The sequence below is a fragment of the Miniopterus natalensis genome, chromosome 4 (genome assembly GCF_054644295.1).
Source record: "Miniopterus natalensis isolate mMinNat1 chromosome 4, mMinNat1.hap1, whole genome shotgun sequence".
NCBI lineage: Eukaryota > Metazoa > Chordata > Mammalia > Chiroptera > Miniopteridae > Miniopterus > Miniopterus natalensis.
Window position 1 is genome coordinate 94,522,001 of NC_142084.1, and position 23,685 is coordinate 94,545,685.

General features: G+C 49.9%; 1 protein-coding gene across 2 annotated transcripts in view; it reads right to left on the minus strand.

Annotated features, from left to right (window-relative positions):
• SH3PXD2B (SH3 and PX domains 2B) overlaps positions 1–23,685 on the minus strand; it is an 81,672-nt gene that overhangs the window by 12,978 nt on the left and 45,009 nt on the right. The window contains exons 5-10 of one of the 2 annotated variants that reach the window (XM_087816974.1): positions 15,705–15,796; positions 13,608–13,633; positions 8,180–8,314; positions 6,197–6,301; positions 4,585–4,668; positions 2,149–2,266 (exon numbers count right to left, since the gene is read on the minus strand). In XM_087816974.1, the coding sequence (XP_087673100.1) occupies positions 2,149–2,266; positions 4,585–4,668; positions 6,197–6,301; positions 8,180–8,314; positions 13,608–13,633; positions 15,705–15,796 (560 nt within the window). The remainder of the gene's footprint in view (positions 1–2,148; positions 2,267–4,584; positions 4,669–6,196; positions 6,302–8,179; positions 8,315–13,607; positions 13,634–15,704; positions 15,797–23,685) is intronic. The other variant, XM_087816973.1, reaches the window with a different exon arrangement.

Consider the following 23,685-nt stretch of genomic DNA (forward strand, 5'->3'; position numbering starts at 1 on the left):
AGGGCCATGGCTGATCCACCTCGGTGTCAAAGGTCTCAGTGCCAGTGAGGTGAATACGTAAAAGGACAAGTGGACAAACTGCAAATGAGCTTGGCAAGGGGGAGTAGCCTCTGCTATAGTTGCTGTCCCCTTACAGCCATCACTGCGATGACAATAATAACAATAATGATAACTGGTACTTAGAGGGCATTTAATGTTCTGTTCTATGTACTTTAGAGCTATTGATGGATCTCATCCACCCAGTGCTGGGAGGTGGCAGACATGCACTCAGACCCAGGTGGCTGGCACCTGTCTGCTCCTAACTTCCATGCTCTGCCGCCTCTTCCCAGCAGCTCCAGCTCTGGGCACAGGGCGGGTGGAGCTCTGTTCACGTTCGTTAAATGTGCACTCAGATGGGAATGAAGTAAGTGGGGGCTGGTTCCTGGTCTTACCAAGGGTCACTGAACTGCAGGGGATTCAGTGAGTACAATGATCACTTAATTCTCTGAATGGAACTCAGTTTAATGGCACAACCCAAGGGGTCGGTCTGGACCATGCCTGTGAGAGCCAACTGTGACCATCTCTTCTGAACATCATGCTTAGTGACATTACACTGGGCACTTGAACTTGACTATGGTGGGAGTATTTATACCACACAAATCAAGAGCACTTTTCCCTTGGAGAGCTGGTTGTTAAACATCTACCTGCACCCCACTGGTCAGGTCTGAAAAACAGGTGCCCACACCTATGGGGGAGTTAAACACACCTAACTGACCGGCAATGATGTATAACAGGGTCAAATATCTTGTCAAGAATTGCTTTAAGAACTAAATAGCACTGTACTTCAATGAAAAAAGTTTCTTTATTACTGAAAACAAATTTATACGGAGATAGAAACCTGCAGAGTTTGGTGTCTACCAATCTTAAAATACCTACCCTCAGAGAGGAATTAAACCTCGTCTGAGTTGGAAAATGTCACGCCACATACAATTCTCACCCTCAGTATGAGAAAGCTCATTTGGGGGCACAAAGCAAGCAGAGAGCCAACAATGTAGTGGTGAGTGAACTCTGGGGTGAGAAAGATGTGGGTTCAAATCCTGACTCAGATGACTAGAGCCCATGCTGACATCAAGCTGCAGCCTCAGGAGGGCCCCGGAGCCAATTAAGCCATTCCCAAATTCCAGAGCCACCAAGTTTTGGGATAATTTGTTATGCAGCAAGATAGCATGTATACTCCAGATGTTACGCACCACTGCCATTACTCCTCCAGAACTCAGTTCTGAGGTTCCCCTCCCTCAGGGAGCCTTCCTGCCCCCGGGCCCAGAAGCCCGTTCTGTGCTCCACGCCCCGAGCATCTCTCCCACACACCGTGTGCCTCCCTGGCCTGTGGCTGTGTGCGAGTCTATCCCCTGCGCCTACTGGTGTGAATCACTGTCCTCCTTGCTGTCTACTCCCCAACTCCCAGAACAGTGCTTGGCCTGGAACAGATTCTTGGTGTGTGTTTGTTGAATGAATAAAGTGCCACATGCTCAGCCCCACGTGAGTAACCCTAATGTCCTGCCTCATGTCATGGCACAGACGCCGGGTCACAGGGACCTCAGGTCTCCCCTCTGGCCCTAATTTCCTGTGGTCACAGCCTGGCTACTAGGGTGAGCAATGACTCATTACTAAACCTGGGAAAGTACCAGAGACCAACACAGTACCTGCCTGTGGGGTTCTGATCTCATCACACAAGTGAAGGAGCTGTGAGAAAGTGTTTGAAATGCCTTCACTCCTGGGCTCTGAGAGACTAGGGCAAATGATCGATTCTGGGATGAGTTTCAGTCTGTGTGGGGTTATGCACTGTACTGGTCTCAGAGCGGGGCTGAAATGGGAAATCCCACCAGTGGCAGCTCTGCCCCCAGTTACTTATTAAGAGAAACATCTGGAGGTGGAGACCAGTCTTGCTCAACAGGGTTACTGCGATCTGTGGTTCATTGTGTTTGGAGAAGGTTTTGCTTATTATGGATTTTCAGAGAAGGATCTGAGTAGGGAGGGAAGCCAAACAGCACAGAGGAGAAGCATGCTTTTATGGCTCAGGCCAAAACCTCACCCCATCTGCGATGGCTTACAGACCTCTGTGCAGCTGGAGCGCACGTGACCTGAAACCCACCCAGCTGCACTGGGTACCTGATCTTCCACCAGCCTTCCAGGTTTTTCTGAATGACCTCCACCATGGCCCCTCTCTCCAGGTTCATTTCATCCTGGTCACGAGCTGTGTACGGGTAGATGACTGTGTACTTCTCCTCTGTGGGGACAAAGGGGTGATGGGGTAAGTCAAGGACACTGAGGGTCCTGGGGCACTGATGGCCAAGGCTGTGATCCGTGAGATGTCCTTGCCCATCAGAGGGAAAGATTTCCTCCAGGGGTTTCTGTGCATCCCCAGGCCCTCACTTAGCCCTGCATAACCCTGTGCAAGCAGCACCAGGACACGGGACCATGGGCAGGTCCAAATCCCTCAGCGTCACACATTCCCCTTACCTTCTTCAAATCTGTGCTTCAAGGTCACCTTCCATGACCTCGTTTTATGCAATATTCAGACCCACTGCAACCTCATCCCCTTTACCCAGGTTGTTTTTTCTCTTGTACCAGGAATTACATTCTAACACACCATAAATTTACTTATTTGTTGTGTTTCAGGTCTGTTTCTCCTGCTAGGATAGGAATCTCTTGAAGGCAGCCATCCATGTGGCTTGTTCATTCCTCTGTCTCCAACACTGAGTATGACACCAGGAACATTTAGTAACTGTTTAGTAAACGAACAGGTCCCGAAGGCCTGGCGGGAGCCCCCTGCTCATGCCAGAGGGGGTTAAACCCTGTGGCTCCTCCGCAGTTCTCGCTCCTGGAGGGTCAGGGACAAGCTGATTGGCAGCTCACAGTCTCAGTCTGCAGTCACTACCAAGGAGACAGCTAGCAATTTTCATTACCTGGCTGGTAACTGAGCTTCAATTTTCATTAATTATTTTCAGCCCCTGGATCCAACCATGCATGAAGTTCAATTTGATGTTTTAAATTAATTTTTTTATTAAGATATAATTGGCATCTAACACTGTATTATTTTTAAGTGTACAACATAATGGTCATATCTATATCTATATACGTACATATCTCGCAAAATGACTGCCTGCTTCAATTTTCATTCATGTGTCTGGGGTGCCTTCCATCCCGCTCTCTGGTTTCCTGCTTCCTCCCCCAAAGCCAAGGGGTCTGGGCTCTGCAGCAAGGGTTGCTTACAGTCACACTCAGGCAGGGCCCCCCAGAGAGCAAGAAAATAGCTCCTGTCCCCAACATTGTCTGAAATGAGTGCTGAGCCAGACAACAGCTGAGTGTCCCAGGGGAGCCCAGGAGGGAGAGGGCTTTCCTGTTTTGGTTACATCCCAGCCCCCAGGGAGTGACTGAGCCAGCTGTGGGCTGGTGTGGATGGTTTGTGTGTGGGGCTGACTCTGTCCGTGGCCTGCCCAGCTGGTGTAGAGGGAGGCGGAAAACACACAGGGCGTTTATTTATTTATTGATCTAGCCCACTGACCTGCTTCGTGGGGGCTGAGCTGACTCAAGTTGCACATATCCTGTGTACAGCAGAGTCAGCTGTTCCCCTTGCTCAAAGTGGCTGCAGGGTGGGGAGGAGGGTAATTCAACCCTGTCTATGCACAGACATTCTGTTTGGTTGGGTCCCAGGCTAAGTGCAGTTACTCCTAAAGGCCCTGGACTCCTGTGGCCAGCACCCTTGAGCTGAATCGCGTAAGGGGATTCTCTAGCACCCTGAGGCCTCTGTGGGCTCCACGGGACACTCAGTGATTCCTAACAAAGCTTAAGGTAGAACACCTAGTAGACTGGATGGTGGGAGCCCGATGGCACTGCTGCTTAGCACCTACCCCCCTTCCTCTGGGGCCACTACCAGCCTCTGTCCACATGGTTTGGGAGAGGCTGACTTTACCATCTCCTAGAGGGAGAGGAGGGCATGTGACCCTAGCCTGCCATCCCACTGGCCACCGTGATTGGTTCAGGGATGGCGTATGACCCATATGGGTCACCTAGAACCCATCCTGGGATGTGTGTTGAAGGAGAAGCACTTTCTCTGGTGGGTGTCCCTGAAGGTGCCTGGGACTACTCTCACCATGAGAGAATGGCTCCAGCGAGGGAGCGAGCAGGGCAGAGAGGTGGCAAGAGTGAGTCTCAGGCCCCCAGGATGCTTTCAAGCCCCTGGACCCAGCCCTGCCTGAAGCTAGCACTACCCTGGGCTTTTCAGTGATATAAGTCAACACACTTCCTTTTTGCTTAAGCCAGTTTGACATGGGGTTCTTTTTTTGGAACTCAAATGAGCCTGATGAAAGGAAAAGATCACTGGCTCAGCATTACAGAGGCCCCCGGACATTATTTTTTAACCTGGGAAACTTGAAGCCCCAGGCTCCCTCCTCCCGGACCCACATGCCAACACACACACGGCACAGACAAGATCGTGGTTTCTCACATGCAGCAGGCACGGGCTGCCCCGGAGCAGGGAGGCACATGCAGATGCAAGGACCCGGCTCCAAACCCCAAACGGGGAAGAAAACTCGAGGTAGACACCTTGACGCCAGTTGATGGCATACAAGTCCCCCAGGGTCCGGCGGCGGCCCACGGGCCGGGGCAACGACCAGTACCTCCACGAGACTGGGCGGGCAGCATGTGGAGGTGAAGGGCAGAAGGCAGAGGTGAGAAGAAAGCACTTCCAGTGTCTCCAGGCACAAGGGGCACCGAGCACGGGTGCCCATTAAGAGCAATTATTTCTGAGTCTATGCCAAACCCGCGTCTCGAAGGACCACGTCCCTGAGTATTAACCTTAAACTTGAGTGAAGGGGCATCCAGGAGCCATAATTCTACCTCTGGCATGATTATAGAGAGGCACTAAGAGAAGCCCTTGTGCAGGGGGAAGAAAAATGTACAAATCCTTGGGGAAATGTGGTCCCTCTCCCGTCTGCTAGCTGTGTGGCCCCTGGCAGGTGTCTCTCCCTTTCTGAGCCTGCTTCTCATCTGTGAAATGGGGATAATAACCCGCCCCCTAGAGAGGCATGCCGTGCGGTCACTAACTGTCTAGGGGAGCTAGAGTTTCCATGCGGTCCACCACTGCCCCCAACTGGAGCTGACTCTGTAGTATTCCTGTGTCAGCCCAGTGCCGAGCGCTTCCTGGGCCCCACAAGCACAGGGGCGCTGTTGGCCATATAAACCTAATCGCAAAACCACAGATAATTCTTGTTGCTAACCTTTGAGGCCAGAAATATGCCGCTTCTTCTCACCCTCTGTTCTGATAAATACATACTCAAGCGGCTCTGTGCTTTCTCAAACTAGTCAACTAAAAGCCCCGAAGGTTTGACCGTAGGCAAGCCATAGCTATATGATAAAAACTGGTCCTCGTTATTTATTATTGTTTCAGGTTCTTTGTCAAGGGCTTTGCATGTGGGATCTCATTTAATTAAAAAAAAAAAAAATCCCATGATGCAGACATCATTTCCCATTTTAGGGGAGGTGGGTGATTTGCAGAGGTTAAGTTGCAGGCCCAAGTTCACTGGGTCAGTAAATGGTGCAGCTGTGATTCAGGTTCAGGTCTGACTCTCAACTCCTCCGTCAACTAAGATGAACACATCCTCTAGTTTCAGAAATTCTTTGAGGGGAAGGGAGTCAGGTGGGTGTCCGCATTTTTGACATGGCAGGGGCCACCCTTCGGGACACCCGTGGGGAAAGTTCTCTGGGAAATGGAAGTGTGTGTGGGTGAGAGAAGGGGGTCATCCCTAATCCTGATGCCCAGTGGGAGCCATTAAACCAGTAGACAAAGCGGAGACCTTTACAGATAGCTTCAGATGGTCTGCAAAGGAGCTGGAAGCAGCCCCAGTACGTTGGCCATCAGATCATTAAAGGGAGGAAAAGTGACCATGTTAACAGCAACCAGGCTGGGGTCTCCTGGGGCTCTATGCAGGTGTCAGGGGACCAGCTCCAGCCAGGCTCACTGGGTTGGCTCCCAAAGGCCCCTGAGGAAGGGCAGGCTTGCCCATCAACCCCGACCCCATGCCCACTGGGGCCTGGCCTCATGCCCACTGGCCACTCGCAGGCAGACCTGAAGAGAAGGGATTGGGTGAGGGCCCCCACACGGGCGACAGCCTGCACAGGGCTCCCCAGCAGGCCTGAGGCTCGAGCTCCCGCTTACCTTCCTCAGGCTGCAGGGAAAATTCATCCTGCCCAGCATCCTGCCCTTCGAGGCAGGTGGCAGGGACCCAGCCTTGCTCTTCAGCGGTGCTGACGAACCACCAACCTGGGAGAACGAGAGTGCACACTGATGTTTGTAGGGTCAGGTTTGAGGCCTGGATGTCAGAATACAGTAACATTCAGGACTGTGTCGACACTCAGGCGAAGCCTAAACAGGCACCACCCTATTGGCGGGGGACAACGGCCATGTCCGCTGACGGCTAACTGGTGAGGAGGGGGCCGGGGAGGGAAACGTGGTCCTGAATGGTGACAGCAAAGAACACAGCTACCTTCACTACGGTGTGCCACTTGCATGTCTTAGATCACCTTTACATCACCATGCTCACTGCAGATGAGGAAACGGAGGCTCCAAGAGGCCAACAGACATGTCCAGTTCTCAGGGCTAACGGCAGAGCTGCGAAGTGCATGGGGCTGTCCGACACTGACGCCACTGCCCTGACAACTCACCTGACTCTGCATCTGCTCCCGTCAAGGTCAAGCTGGCTGCAGTTGTAGCTGCTTGAGAGACCCCCCTGCCCAGACTCAGGCCCTCCCTCTTCAGAGAAAAGTCTGCACGGAGCTTGTGGTGGGCAGAATAATGAACCACCAGAGATAATCCACTTAATCCCTGAAACCTATGAATATGTTAAATTACGTGAAGGCCGCAGATGGGATTAAGGTTGCTAATCAGCTGACCTTCAAACTCGGAGACAATCCTGGATTATCTGGGTGGGCCACTGTAATCACCAGGGTTCTTAGCTAAGGAAGAGGGAGGCGGGAGAGGCAGGGGGAGGTGTGGCTAAGAAAGAACAACACAGAGGCAGGACACTGCTGGCTTTGAGGATGGAAGAAGGGGCTGTCACACTCACACACACACAGGCACACCTTGCTTTACACTGCACTTTATTACATTTTGCAGAGAGTGCACTTTTTACAAATTGAAGGTGAGACCCTCCACCAGCAAAAAGATTACTACTGGCTGAAGGCGCAGGTGATGGTTAGCATTTTTTAGCAATAGACTATTTTTAAATTGACGTATGTACTTTTTTTTTTTTTTTTTAGACATAATGCTATTTTACATGTAACAGACTATAATATAGTGTAAACATAACTTTTATATGCCCTGGGAAACCAAACAATTTGTGTGATTCACTTTATTGTGATATTTGAGGTATCTGCTTTACTGTGGCGATGCAGAACCAGATGTGCTCCCCTCTCTTTGCCTTCAATGGAGCCAACGGTGGCTTTGTGGCTAAGGAAGGCAAAAGGGAAGAAAACTCACAGTTTTGAGCACCTACTGTGTGCCCAGCACAGGTTCAGGCACTCTCCAAATATTATCTCATTTAATTCTTACAATAGCCCTTTGGAGCAGAACTTTTCGTTATTTCACAGATGAGAGAACTGATGATCAGAGAGAAGCAGCCCCCTGGACGACTATAAAATGCAGAGTCCAGATGGAAACCCAGGCTAAGTGTCCTTATCATACCCCGTCTGTCCCAGACCTGGCCAGTGCACGTGACCAGTGGTCCCTGCAATGGGCAGGCACACTGAGGAGACAGGCAGTGTGTCCAGTCCACGCCAGAGCCCCCCGCTGACGGAGCCTTTGTGAAGACTCCTGTGGCAATCAAAGAAAACCAACGGGGCAAATTTTCAGTGGAATGCTAGCCTCCGTGTCTCCAAGTGCTCCGACGCAGAAGGAACGTTCACAAAATGTGAACCTCGAAACAAATCAGTAACATCTGACCCAACAGGACGCTGGTGAGTTATGACCAAGCAGGATATTCGAGCACTGTGACCAAATGGGCAGTTTTCTAGGAGGTCATCAGCCGGTCCTGCCAAAACTGACCAGCCTCGATCGGCAACTGCAGTTTCTGCGCTTCCAAGTATTTGCTGTCCTAGGGGCTCAGTGAGAGTGTTGGGTGGGGAAGGGGGTCTAGATGCCTACCTGACTCATTTTTCTCGATGATGTCCACCACCTGCCCCACGCTGAGGCTGATTTCCGAGCTCTCCTGCTTCTGGTAGTCTGCCACCACTACGTACTGCTCCAGGACCATGGGGTCCGCTGAGGTCGGGTCACTCCCTGTGGATACAAAATGCTATCAGATGTCACATCTGGCCACCACCCATGTTTGAAGTAATAGGAGCCAGGGGAGTAGGGTAGGTAAGGAGGACATGCTAAATAGAGAAAGGGGCTGTCACGGGAATTGTCTCATCCACTCATTCTCTTATTCATTTGCTCACTCAACCACCACAATTTACCAAGTACCTGTGCTAGCACTGTGCTAGCATTGGAGGTTCAGGTTAAGATATGGTACTTGACCTGAAAAGGCAGACAGCCCAGTGGGAAAGCTCACTCATTCATATCTATCTATCTATCCATCCATCCATCCATCCACCCACCCATTCAGCATCAGCCATTACTCACCCACCCATCATCCATCCAAACACCCATCCATCATCCATCCCAGGAAACATCATCCATCCACCATCCACGCACCAGAACACCTATCCACCCACCATCCATCCAACTAAACATCCATTCATCTACCCATACGTTCACCAACCATTAAGCCATCCAAAGTCACTCATTTATTAATTCGTGAAATCACCAACGATATTCCAGACACTCTATTAGGTGCGGGAGTACTAAAGTGAATGAAACAGGTAGGACTCCCAGTCTCATGTGACCTAATCTAGTTGGGGTGACAGACACCTACACAAGGATACGTGATCCATTAGCACACAGGAAAAAAGTATTCGTTTCTGAGAGATGCATTACTGGAAACAACGAATGAACAAGATAGGGAGTGCTACATTACATGGGATGGTCAGCGAGACCTCCCAAGGAGGTGACATAAAGCAGAGACCTGTGACACAAACAGTCCTGAGGACAATGGGGAAAGACCGGTGCAGGCCCACTGTGAGGTGAGGAAGGGCTTGGAGCCTCCCAGGACCTGGAAGGAGGCCAGGGTGGCTGAAGCCCAGAAGTGAGGAGAGTGGTCCTGTGTGAGGTCACGAGGTCACACAGGCTGGCATGGGTCAGAGCAGGCGGGGCCTGCTGGGCCAAGGCAAGAAGTTTGGTTTTTGTTTGTTTGTTTTTTAACCCCTGAAGTAGAACCACTAAAGGATTTTAAGACAGGAATAACACATGAAGATTTGCATCTTTAAAAAGATTATTCTGGCTGCCACATGGAGACTGGATTAGAGGCGGGTAAGAAAGAAAGCAGATGAGATGAAGGACACAAAGCTGTTAGGCAAGAGCTTTGCTCCAGGGCAGGGGAGGGGGGAGAGGTGCTCTAGAGAGGCCGTTTCCCCGGGACGCAGTGTGGGTGGCGACTGTGCAGCCCCGGTTCAGTACTAAGACCCATCTGATAAGTAAATGAAAAGAGACCACAGAATACAAGTGATGTAAAGGTCAGATGAGTGCAGGCACTCCCAAGAGCAGCGGCTGGATGTGGGAGGGCAGCGTGGCATGTGTGGCCGCAGGACCCTGGTGTTCTGAAAGTCCTGACTCAAAATATTCCGCCCCGTTTCCACAAACAGCAGAGACACCCAGGAAACCCCACATTCCGTTCCAAATACTCCCCGTAGCGCAGGGGATGTGAGGCTGGCTCACACGGAGCCACCTTGTGCGCCTCTTCCCAACTCTCTCGGGTGGCATCTTGTTGGTCGCTTAAGATGGGCTGTGGTGGGAGCATTTGTACCGTGGAAGTTGGCAAATGCTACAAAGCTGGGGTGACCACCAGGGAGCTGGTCGTGGAGCCTTTCCCAGCACACCCCTGCCCGCCAGCCTCTGGCATCCAGAAGCAGCACAAAAGCCCTTTGTTAGAAGCAGGCACTGCGCACTTCTGATGGGGAGTCCAGAGCAGGGCATGCTGGCCCGGTGGGGGTCACTGCGCTCTTTTCCACCGGACTGGACAAAGCTTTCCATATCTCGTTCACCTCCACGTTCCCAGGGGACCTAGAGCACTGTCAGGCACACAGCAGGCGCTTAATAAACACGGAATGAATAACCACGTCTGCCTTGTTCACTCAGCACGGACATTCAACGGACATTTGTGGAGCCAATGAACAAAGGGTAACCGGAAACTTCTAGAAACTCTCCATTTCCGCACCAACTCTCCTCACCAGGCTGCCAGTGGGATTTGGGATAACCACAAGCAGTGACGGAATCAGGGAATCACGGGACTCACTGTGAACAAGCCAGGAACAGAGGCGGGCAGGGAGCGGGGTTTAGGACCCTGGCTGGCCTGAGTAGATCAGGCGTCAGCACCTGGCTCAGGCACCGCCTCCGAGACTTACATCTCCTCCCCGTGACAGTAGCTTTTAGACTGTAGTCCCCCGCCACTGAGTGGTTCAGAATACAGTGCATGGGGCTGCTTTTTCTACACCAGGGCTTCCAGGGCTGGCTGCCTTCATTTCAACCACAGCCCTCAACTTATCAAAACCAGGCATGCCAGGATCTGAACACCCGATTCTCCAACTAGGCTTCAGGCCCCTTAGGTGTTACGCAGAGACGCCCGCTGGTGGACTGCGACGTTGCAGCCAAGCTCTATAATGCGCTGCGAGGGCAACACCCAGAAGTTAATGCACCCAGGCCAAGTTCTAGGAGCTGCAAGGGTGGAAGCACATATTCCTAGGTAAGCGAAGTCATGCTTGTGGCCCAGCAGCAAATGAGACAAAGAAAAAGTCAGCAGAAAGGAGGAGATTCCACAGTGGGAGGGTGATTTCATCACTGGGGAAGTGCTATAAAACATTCTCAAGAGGCAAGTGCCTAATCCATCACAGAATTTTCTAGTTGGCCATGTTTTTATTCAAGATGACAGGTCTTGACATTTAAAAGTAACTGCTATGGACAAAACTGTATCCCTCTACATGCCATCTGTGGTGGTACAGGAGGTGGGGCCTCTAGGAGGTAATTAGGTTAGAGGAGGTCATGAGGATGAAACCCGCATCGTGGGGTTTGTGCCTTTATAAGAAGAGACCAGGGCTTGTTCTCTGTCTCTGCATGTGAGCACACAGCGAGAAGGCAGCAGGCTACAAGCCGGGAAGAGGCTTCTCTCCAGGCCCCAAGCATGCCTCCGCATCTGTGAGAAAGGAGCTTCTGTCAGCCAAGCCTCTTAGTCTATAGCATTTAGTTAGAGCAGCCCATTATCCTAATGCAACTAATAGCAAAGTAGGATTTTCTTCCCAGAAATTCACTATACTGCCAGTCTTGCTTAGAGTCAGTAAATGAGACAATAACTCAGTAAGTAAAGGGTAGAAAATTCAGGAAGATGCTCCTTAAATAATCACATGACCTGTTACATTTCGGTGCAGGGTTTTTTCCTGCAGGATGAGCAGAATTTGAGACCACATGAGCCAAAGTCTGCAGGAGCCAGCCAAGCAGCCATGACTGGGAAATTCTGGAGACAGACAAGCCTTCTCAGAGCTCTGGCTCAGAAATCCTAGAGCTTGGCTGTCAACCTTAAATCCCTCGCAAATTCAATCAAGAAGGCTGGTTCTAACATGAAGGAAGAATGCAAAGGTGGGGTGAAAAATAAGGCTAACCCCAGCATGGGATCTTTGTCTGAATGGAGAAAGATGCTATTTTCCACCCAGCGGGACTATAAATAAACCCGTCCCCCCATCATTGCAGGTGGGTGATGTAACAGTGGCTGCCACAAATTAGAGCTTCTTCTCTGTTTTCCAGACCAGTCCCCTCATCAAGCCTGTCTGCCGGGACACTTTTGTTTTCACAGACCAGAGCCGTCTCTTTCCTCTGCCTCCCACCCATTCCCTCCAGGAAAGGCTCTGAACTCTCAAAGCCAGAAACTCCGTGACCAGCCCAAGGGGGGCCGCTCTGCTCTTTTCTAAGAAACGTATCATTATCCTCAGGGCTCTGGGACAATTTGCAGCGCAGCAGGATGCGGGGCTCTGGCCAGTACCCATTATCCAGACAGCGGAGCTGTAAACAGGCTGCTTGGGAAGAGGCCAGAGTTCATTCCACAGCCATACCTTGAGGCAAAGAGAACCACGCTTCTTCACTCTTCCTGGCAAGAATGGCATCGGGCCTGTAAGGCTGACCACTGGCCTTGGACCCAGGGGACCAGAGCTGTTGACAGTGCTCCTGATGCTGCTTTGAAGGACACCTGGGTGCTTTGAATTAACAGTAGAATAAAGACAGCAGCAAACATATATCACAACAGGCCGGGCACTGTTCTAGGTACTTTATACATATTATTATAAATTATTATCCCCACTTTTCAGATGAGGAAACTGAGGCCCATGGAAGGAGGCATCCTTTTTTACTTCTGGGACCTCTACTGGGTTCCACTTTGCCCAATTTTATCAACCCCCTCAAACTTCCCGGAGTCCTAGATAAATAAAAGAACTTAGAATTCTGGAAGCTCTGAAGGCCACATGGTCTAGGTGTGGTGTGGGCTGGGGCCTTTGCAGATGTGGGATGATCTTGGGTGGCAGGCAGAAAAAAATCAATATTGCTCAACCCCAGGCCTGTGAGGACTCAACCATTCCTCTGTGAACCCAGATCCCACCTTCTCATCTTCCACGACTGCTCTTGGTAGAAGGGCTGTGCTGTGCGGGGAAGGAAAGAGCGTTAGGAAGAAAGAGAACTGATTTTGGGAAAGTGGAAGTGAGTGTGGGAGCTGCTTGAAATAGCAGCTGTCATGGCCCTGAACAGTGGTGACTGGAGCTGAGGATGGCAGATGGATCGGGCCCAAATTTAGTGACACTTTCGCCTCCCCACCTGCACACTATCCCCTCAGCCCCGAATGCCCCTTGTTGTGTGGAAAGGTCTGCTCACTCTTCAAGACCCAGGGTCCCTCCTTTTTGACTCTTTCCGGACACCTGAGAAGAGTGCTTTTAGCTCTGAGTTACCACGTTCCTTTGTCTAAAGTAGAAGAAAGGCTGTTAACACCCTACAGCTTAATTAGGAAGCTGTCTCCCCTACCCCTCCGAGGTGTTCTGTGCAAAAGACAGGTCTCATCAACTTTGTAATTTTGGGGTATAAGATGAAACAACCTCCAGCCATTTTTTTTGGAAACAGAGTGGGATATCAACCAATCAATCAAGCATCCAACCATCCATCTAGCATCCATCCATCCATCTATCCATCCAGTATCCAACCATCCAGCATCTATCCATCCATCCACCCACCCAGTATCCATCCACCCATCCACCCATCCATCCATCCATCCACTCAGTATCCATCCATCCATCCGTCCATCCATCCATCATCCCTCTATCCATCCACTCACCCACATGGCTATCCCCAATGTGGAGCCCAGGGTCTGGCACACACGTCACAGGTGCTCAGCAGGGGTAAAATGAACATGAATGAACAAATAGGAGAAAATGGAAAATATTCTTACCAAGTTTCTTTTTCCCAACATGCTCCCTGTACAGGAGAGAATGGGGATGGGAAAGAGGAAGAGTCAGTGCCTGCTGTGTACTAACATAAGTTAGTCTGTTATAAAACTGAGATTCTCTACCTCACATCTCCAGTCAATAAGTAAAATTTAAGCCAGCCCCAGGGACCCAGATTCCTTAAAAAAAGGAAAAAAGAAAAAAAAAAAGAATGAATTCCTCTTCATTTTCTCCCTTTCTTTGATAAGTGCTCTGGTGTCCTGGAGGGGTACAGAGTCTGAAAACAGGAGCTAGGCCTCCGCACTGCGCCGAGCCAGTGCCCACCTCATCAGGCACAGCGGAGGCCCGGAGATGTAGACACGGAGCAGAAAGCGCTTGGTGCTAAGCGGTAAGCAGGACACACTAAGACTGGGTAGAAGTCTGGGTAGCAGTGAATGAAGTACCTCTCTCTCACGGTGACAGGGGACACTCCTGCGGGCTAGAATTCACAGGGAATACTAGGTGATAGCAACTCCCTTACCCTGTCAATCATGTCAGAGTTTATGTACACAACTGCATTACAAATGCGATACCACAAACCAGGGTCTGCAAAGTACTTTTCAGTAAAAAGGTTTCCAGTGTTATAAAGAGAAAAAGCAAGGTGATAGGTTCAGTTGAGATAGGTGTTGTGGAAACAGTAACATTAGCTAGTAATTACTTAATAATTACCCAGCTAGCTACTTTTAATTCATTCATTTACTATAATAACCCTAGGAAATTGGGACTCTTTTTATGCCCATTTTACTAATGAGGAAAATGAGGCACAGAAAGGTTAAGTAATCTGCCCTAGGCCACACAGCCTAGCAAGTAGTACAGCCAGGGTCTGAACCCAGGTCTATCTAATGTTTAAACCTTGAGATATAATTCACATAACATAAAATTCATTCTTGTAAACAGTACAATTCACTGGTGTTTACTATATTCACAAGGTTGTACAACTATCACCACTATCTAATTCCAGAAAATTCTCCTCAACCCAAAAAGAAGCCCCCATATCCACCAGCAGTCACTCCCCAGTCCCCCTCCTCCCAGCCCCTGAACCACTAATAATAATTTGTGTGCTGTCTCTAATGACTTGTCCATTCTGGTAATTTTATAGGAATGGAATCGTACAATAGGTGGCCTTTCGTGTCTGGCTTCTTTCACGTAGCATAACGTTTTCAAGGGTCATCACGCTGTAGCCTGTGTCAGCACTTCATTCCTTTTGGGCTTGTCTTTCTTGGGCTTCAGCATGGGCGCAGGTGTAAGGAGATATTTGGGAATGAAGGCATTTGAATGAGCGGACGCTGTCTTTGTTAGGGGAAGGGAGAGGCATCTGGAAGGCCTGTGCCTCTGGTCTTCGTATGAGGACAAGAGTATCCACGTGGCGCCCCTCCTTCCAGAGACTTACAGCTATCGACTGGACCAGTCAGCTTCTCTTACCATCTACGAAAGACTACAAAACCCAAGAGTTTTGGCCCTGACAGCCGAGGAGCTGTGAAAACTGGCTGTGTGCCTACTGTGTGCAGGCTCTGTGCTGAGGACTTCCCACACACATATCCACGCCGCACCGTGATCCTGTGAAGTGCCTATTCCTATTACTCCCATTTCAGACGTGAGGAAGTGGACTCTCCTGAAAAGTTATCAGAATAAAACTCCATTGCTGGGAAGCTGAATTATCAAACATAATAGCCAGGGTGGGGGTGTCCCCACGATTTCAGCCCCAAACTCAGAACACTCACTTGACCATGTCCTCACTCTCGCATTAGTCTCCCAAAAACCCTGTAATGTGGGTGCGGCAGGGGGCGTGATCTCACTGCACAGATGAAGCAACTGAGGCAGAAAGGGAGGGAGGTGACCCATCTGTCCAGGTGTTAAGAGGGCCCTGGGGGTGCACTCAGCCAGCTCCCTTCACCTGTAAAACCCAGCTATTGTTACCCACCTACAGTGTCAGTGAAGGCTGGTGAAGTGAGGCCCAGGTGGGGCTCAATCAGGGGAACCCAGTTTAATTTTTCCTTCACTTTCCTCTGGTTCCTCTCAGGGCTGGCTGGGCACGCTTGGGGGAGGTCCGCAAACCAACTTACTCTTTGGGGGGATTCAGGTCCTCGGGTCTTGTCTCAAAGAACTGTAGCACCTCCTCACACTGGGAGATATAGGGGGGCAGCTGGATCAGGGCCTGGAGAAGAGACACAGGTGAGTGCAAAGGGAGAGAGGGTCCGAGCCAGGGGCTCTCCCCCGGGCAGGCAGCAGAGCCTCGGGAGGAAGGGGGTGCTCAGTAAAACACACACTGCTTGGGCTCACCCTCAGATTTTCTGATTCAAGTTTGGGGTGGGGCCTGAAATGTGCATTTCTAACATCCCCTGGTGATGCTGCTCTGCTGGTTTGGGGGGCCCTCCCACACACAGTGGATGTACAGGGTGGCGCAAAATAGGCTTATAGCTATGAACACGTGAAACAGTTTATCCTTGCATTATTACTTATTAATTACTGCACTATTTTCCACTCAAACAACTGTAAACCTTATCACCCCACCCTGCGTATACACATATATACCACAGGCATATTTGCAAGAATAATACCCACATATTTAGACAAAACAATAACCCGTGAACTTCGCGCCATGCCACTCGTCTTACGCCCACCTCTCCCGGCCGGTGGCGTCTACTGTTTAGATGGGCCACACGGCTCAGCCAGCTGCCCACCGGTGAGCGTTCTGGTTGTTTCTGACGTGCCTGATGTGCGTCCAAACTCACGGATCTGAACTGCTTGTGAAGGGGCCGTCTGAGAGTTAGGGGGAGGCTGGGAGTTCCCAGGTTAATGAGGTTGCACATCCAGGACCGACTCTCCAAGTCCATGCTATTTTGCCACCTCGGCTCATCATGAAAGGGGCCTCGATCATCTCTGCCACAGGAGGAGACCGGGGGGGACCCACAGGCTGGGACCAGGCATTTGTTGTGCTGTTTATTGACCAACAGGTATTCACTCAATGGTTCAGTGGGCATCTTCTCTACGCCCAGCACTGCACTGGTTTCTGTGCTAAACAGGAGCAGCACAGGGCACATGTGATCATGAAAAGGTTGGAAAGTAAGACAAGGCTCCATAATGAATCAATAGCCCAGCTTAACAGACACCCACCGAAGCGTCCCCTGGCCCAGGTCCCGAGGACGTGCATCTGAGCGCAGTCGAGTCGTCTCACGCACACACTTGCACACTCCTGTGCAGGTCAGTGCCTGTGCGCGAAGTGAAGGAGCCCGGGAGACTCTGCCAGCCACGTCCCCCACCCACAGGTGCTCGGGAGGGAGGTGGGGCCCTCTCCCGTGCCTCCCTGCCACGCTCAGTGTGAGTCTGGGACGGCAAAGGCATGCCCCGTATTTCCTATATAAGGAGCCTGTAAAAGCTCCCCTCCCCGCCCTGCCAAGTGATGCTCCAACCCTGCTACTGGGCTGTGATGGACCAACGGAGAGATGGAGGGGGGTCTCCAATGTGGCTCCTTCCACAGGGTTTCAGGGGCATTTTGACCCTATATAACTGATTTTTCCAGTTTTTAAAAAATGTCAAGGGTGGTAAAATACGCAATCTTAACCACTGTTAAGTGGACAGTTCAGTGGCATTAAGCACATCACACCTGTTTTGCAGCCATCGCCACCACCACCCACAGAACTCTCTTCATCTTGAAAAACTGAAACTAAACTCATTAAACAGCTCTCCACTCCTCCTCCCCCAGCCCCCGCACCCACCACTCTACTGGGTATAAATCTGACAACTCTAGGAACCTCAGGTAAGTGGAATCACACAGTATTTGTCCTTTGGTGACTGGCCTATTTCACTGAGGCTCAGCCGTGCTGTAAGCATGTGTTGGAATTGCCTCCCTTTTCAAGGCTAAATAACATCCCACCGTATGGATAGATCACATTTTGGGTTGCTGACCCCATATGGCCTTTGAGTCAGGCTCTGAATTTAAGCTCCCCCCTGCCCCCATGTGTGTGACCCAGATCTCAAGAGGGGAAAACCTATGGGGCGAGTGGACATGTTTTAGTGAGGGCCTTCCCCAGTCCCTGTCCTCTAGATCCTGGAGTGAGCGATGCTGACCCAGTGTGTGTAGCTCACTGACTTTTTAAAATTAACCCTGTAGTGCCTCCTGTTCTGCAGCAAATCCCCAGGGATCGAGTTTTTCCAGGCCAGAGGCAGAGAGCCCGAGGGAGAAAGCAGGCCCTTCCCGTCTCCCGTTTCTGACCCCCCCTTTCTGGCTCAGAGCAGCCAGTGTTCATTCTTCTGCCCGGGCCGAGCTGCCGTCCCTGGTCCCCGTGGGTGTCTTTCCTCTGAAATCCTGCAGCTCTTGCAGTTGGAACCACATAATGGAGGAGCTGATTACACGCTGGACTGTGGCACGTCCTGGCTGCTTCGTGGGCAGAAATCTTGTGGCTGCCCCCAGACGGCAGTAACAACATGCTTTACGTCGGCTCAGCACTCGATGGCCCTGAAATGCGGTTGTCTGTGCTGCTTCATGTACTCCTGGGAGGGCTGGACCATTTTACAGATAGGGAAATGGAGGCTCTGGGGACCTGCCCAGGACTTCTACCCCAAATCCACAGAGGGAAGGGGTATGTGGCTATTCCTCCTGCACCTCCCCTACATGTCCAGACAGTGCTGTGGAGCCCCGGATACCTGGTCAAAAGAATTCACCGGATAAATGACATGAGGAGGATGTGACCGTGTGGCCCTGTTTGGGGTGAGCTGGGTGGGCCCTGAGGAGGCCATGGTCTCCACCCAGAGGGGGCCTCCCAGGATGCTGCTTGCTGAAACGGGCAGAGGCCCTGAATGGACCATGGGACGAGGCCCATGGAAACCTTACGACAGTGCCAAGTTCTCTTTTGGTTTTGAGCAATTCCTAGGAAGTAAAAGCCAAACCAAACCCCCAAACCATAAAATAAAGCCAAGTCACTAATACAAGGCAGCACTGAGCTCTTTGATGTTCACCCCTTTCATTCTGGAAGGACACGCTGACAGTAAAAATATGACCTGGGGCAGGGAAATAATTCTGCTTCTGAAATAGTCCAGAACCATCTCGGGGTTGGTCAGTAATGTCCAACAACCACAGTTCCAGGAAAACCCGGCTCTGTCCGGGCTGGAATCCCAGCCCCGTGGGCAGAGGTGGCTGGTCGATGCAGGGATAAGAGAGCAAGTCCTGCTGGCCAAGGGTAACGTGAAGGTCAGACAGATCCAGCTCCAGATTCTGGCTCTGGCCATCCCATCTGACCCTCAGTGTGCTCATCTGGAAAATGGAAATAGCGAACACCCATCTCAGAGGGCTGTGCTGCAGAGTAGTGAGAAAGTGGCTGTAAGGAATCCAACGCGTGCTAGCTGCTCGATAAACAGTAAGTTAACCCTCTGGCTTTCTGTACCGGAGCAAGTAAACATTGTGGTGATTTCCAGAGGCGATTCTCGAGTCAGCAAGATGACTGTTAGATAACAAGGCGGCTAGGGAAAGCTCCGAGGTTTCTCAGGCCTCTCTCTTAGTCCCCCAACTTCCAAAAGAATGGCCCAGGGAGTCAACGCTTCTCTCTCTGTAAAGTTTAAAAATCTTATTGTATTGGGGCAAGGACACTTAACCCGAGATCTACCTTCTGAACACATTTTTAAGTGCACGGTACAGCGTTGGCCGTCGTCGAGAAGATCACTAGAGCCTACTCACCTTGCTGACTGAAACTTTATTTCCGTTGGCTAGTAACCTCCCATTGTCCCCTCCCCCCAGCCCCGGCACCCACCATTTCAGTCTTTCATTCTATGAATCTGACACCTAGACAAGCAGAATTATACAGCATTTGCTTTTCTGTGACTGGCTTATTTCACTTAGCATAATGTCCTCAAGATCCACCCATGTTATCACACGTGGCAGCATTTCCTTTTTATTATTACTATTTTTTAAATCCTCGCCTGAGGATAGGTTTCTATTGATTTTAGAGAGAAAGGGAGATGAGGGAGGGAGGGGAGAGAGAGAGAGAGAGAGAGAGAGAGAGACCGATGGGCTGCTTCCCGTATGGGCTACGACCAGGTATCGAACCCAAAGCCTGGGTATGTGCCCTGACAAGGAATCGAACCCGCAACCTTTTGGTGTGCGGGACAATGCTCCAACCAACCGAGCGACCTGGCCAGGGCAGAGTTTCCTTCTTCAGAAAGGCTGGGTAGTATCTGAGTGTCCGTCCGCATCCCATTTGGGTGGTTCCCACATCTTGGCTGTAGGGAGCATGCTGCAGTGAGCGTGAGCAGAGCACTCAGGGTCAGAGAGGTGATGGGAATGGCCGGAGCCAGGATCAGGAGCGGGATCTGTCTGACTTTTTTTTATCACTGTCCTTGGCAAACATAGTTTCTCTTCCAGATCTCGACTTCAGTTCTTTTGAATAAATACCCAGAAGTGGGATTGCTGGGTCATAGGATAGCACTATTTTTAACTTTTTGAGGAACCTCCATATGTTTTTCAGAGCAGCTGCATTCTTCTGCATTCTCACCAACGCTGTGGGCAAGGGTTCCAATTTCCCCATGTCCTCGACAATGCTTATTTTTTTTTTCTTTTTCTTTTAAATAATAGCCATCCTAACATCCTAACAGGTGTGAGGTTATATCTCACTGCTTTTGACTTACATTTTCCTGATGATTGGTGACACTGGACATTTTAATGTTCAGGTATATGTACCTGTTGATTGCTTGTTTACCTTCTTAGGAAAAATGTCTATTCAAGTCTTCACCTCATTTTTTTAATCGAGTTATTAGTGTTATTGCTATTGAGATGTAGGAGGAGTTCCTCATATATTTTAGAGATTAATCCCTTATGAGTTGTATGGTTTGCAAGGACTCTTTCCCATTTCATAGGCTGCCTTTTCATGTCTGATTGCTTCTTTTACTGTGCAGAGCTTTTTAGTTTGATGTAGTCCCACCTATTTATTTTTACTTTTGCTACCTGTACTCTTTTTAAATTTATTTAAATTTATTGATTTTTAGAGAGAGAGAGAAGGGAGAGGGAGAGAGAGAGAAACATCGATCAACTGCCTCCTGTAGGCACCCCTACCGGGTATGGAACTGGTGTACCTTTGGTGCATGGGACAACGCTCAACCCACTGAGCCACAATGGCCAGAGCCACTGGCTGATTCCTGTACGTGTCCTGACCAGAGACAGAACCTGCAACTTTGGCGTATCAGGATGACGCTCTAACCAACTGAGCTCCCGGCCAGGTCTTGCTGGCTGTACTCTTGATCTCGTATCTACAAAATCACTGCCAAGAGCCCAGAAATAAATCCACGCATATGCCCAACTGATTTTCAACAAAGACGCCAAGAATACACTATGGGGAAAGGAGAGTCTCTGCAACAAACGGTGCTGGGAAACTGGATGCCCGTGTGCAGAAGAATAAAACTGGGCCCTTATTTTACACTACACACAAAAACTTACTCAAAATGGACTAAAGACTTAAACATAAGACTCGAAACTGAAACTCCCAGAAGAAAACGCTTTTCTAACTTGCTTTCCGAGAGCAGGACCAGGCTTTGCAGAGCTTCAGCAACAGCAGGGGGCTACATTTAAAAACACTTTTGTTGCTGTTGTTTCATTTTATTTATTTTCACTTTTATGGCTCATGATACCAGTTTTCTCTTATGGTTCTAATATAAAATTTCCTCTAAAAGATATATTTTTAAAGAAAGTTAAAAAAGTGAGTTTATTTAAAGAAAAATATTAATACAGGTGATAGTATCTGGTAAAAATCTTAAAGGGAGGTTTCAAATGACAGGAGTCTGGTCAACACTATTATACTGGCCATAGTTTAAAATACTACAGCATGGGCATACACGTTCACAGGTGTGTGTGTGTACGTGTGTGTTAGATTTAAGCTGCACCCTAACGATGGCTGCTTAATCGCTGCCGCCCCCTCATTGGGAATTAACACTTTAGTAAGTAAAAGACTCTCATCACAAGTCCTCACTTCAGAAAAGGCTCCTTCAGAGCTTCAGGTATCTTTACCTCTGACCAACACCACAGCCTTTATTCACCAGCATCACAGCAGTTAGAAATGATTTTCCTTGCTGGTGAGATGAGGGGTGTTCTGGAAATATCCTCAGACACTCCAGCCCTCGCACGGTCAGAACTTGGCGAGCCCAGCCTTGCGCGTCCTGCCGAATGCCGCCCTGGGCCTAGGATTCCGAGTCCTCTGAGTTCTGCCTCTTCTTGAGGTTTCACTGTGAGGCCACAGTTAGGACTGGCCGATCCTGCCACAAGCCTACCGTTGCATCTGTCTCGAGGAAACTTCCATGCAAAGTGGGGTCAGGCAGGCAGCTGGCATTTCAACCAGCTTACAGAACCACCGGAGAGGCTGTTTAGGTTGCTGCTTGATAATAAAGGCTTGTAGGTATGGCAGGATTTAGAGCCTTGTTTTCACTGGTTTTTTTTTGATGAACAGAAGTTCTTAAATTTAATGGAGTCAAATAAGTCAATCATTTTGTGGTTGTCTTTTGGGTCTTTAGAAATCCCTCTAATACCTGGAGATTATGAAGACATCTCCCTGTTTTTATCTTTTAGAAACTTTCACAGCACTGCCTCTTACATTCAGGTCTTTAATTTCCTTGGAAATAATTACATGTGAGGGAGAGCTTAGCTCTTTTTTGTTTTTGTTTTTTTGCATATGGATATCCATTTCCTAAGGCATCTGACCTCTCCTCAATGATCTGCAAGGCTGGCTTGGTCAGTATCAAAATGTCCAAATACACGTGGGTCTCTTTCTGGGTTTTCCATTTTGTCCACTGGTCTACCTATCCTTGTGCCAACACCATACTCTGTTAATTACCATAAATTTCTAATAGATCTGGTAGAGCAGAGAGTTTCCTCCATTGTGAGGTACACCTAGTAGCTAGCTTTTGGGATACCTACAGCCCTCACCTATCTTTACCTACTGGAGACCACCAATTTCTATTAAAATAAAGGTAATAGTGACAGATTGAATTGGCTTGTCAGTTAACAATGACATTAACAGAGTCCAAATGCTATGTAAAAGCCTATGCAGTCTGTGAAGACTTCACAGACACTGTGACAAAAGGGACTGTTTCACTTCCCCCCCAGGAAGGCAGCTCCCTTGAAGCCAGGCCCAGGGAAGTTGGCCAAAACCAAAACCCCAAAATATCCACTCTGCCTCTTACACGGCATCAACAGCCGGGCGGTAACCTCCACGTGGCTCGCAGAACATAAGCAGTTTCTTCCCTGTGGCTGATCCGGGCAAATCCATGAGCTCTGCAGGGTCCCCAGCAGCAGCCAGATGCAGGCAGCTGCTGCTTCTCTTACCGCTTCAGCATTTTAAATCTCCTTCCACAAATCAAATGTGTGGGTTGGTGAAGCACTGGGTGTGAGGAAATGGGGACTCTGGAGAGAGGCTGGGTGGGCTGGGGAAGAAGCCGGAGAGCACAGGCTGGGCCAAGGGGCAAGTTTCTGGGGAGGGCACCAGCTGCAGCCTCCCAGCTGGTCACAGGGACCCCGAGGGTAACAAAGTTCTTGCCAATGGGGTCTGGACAAAGAAACTTCAGGCTTTAGATGTTTAGAAAGAGGAAAAGACTGGAACTTCCCTCTGAGAGCTGGGAGACAGGGGCAGTGTCTGCGCCTGAGTGACTGTCCCTGTCCCGTCCCCCCCCCCCCCCCCTTTTAAGGAGATCCTCAGGAGTGAGAAGGGTCGGAACGTAGCTGCCTCTATGAAAGCTATGCTTAAATATTTCGGCCTCTTGAATTTTGACTTTCCAGAGAAGCCATGAGCGGTATGTGAGCGCCAAGGCCTAAAAGGCCTGGTTCAGCTCTCAACCTGGTCAACGCTGTTATTGTTTCCTTACCTTCGCAATGGCACAATGTACCTATTATCAAGGTTCTGGAGAGATGAAATGAGGTCGTGTCTGGCAAACAGAACATGAGCAATCAGGAGTGATTTTCTACACTTCCAGGATGTCTCCGGCCACGGGAGGGTCATCTGCCCCCTCACTGCCCCCCTTCACATTTTTTTAGATTTATTGAAGTATAATTTATGTACCATAAAAGTCGCC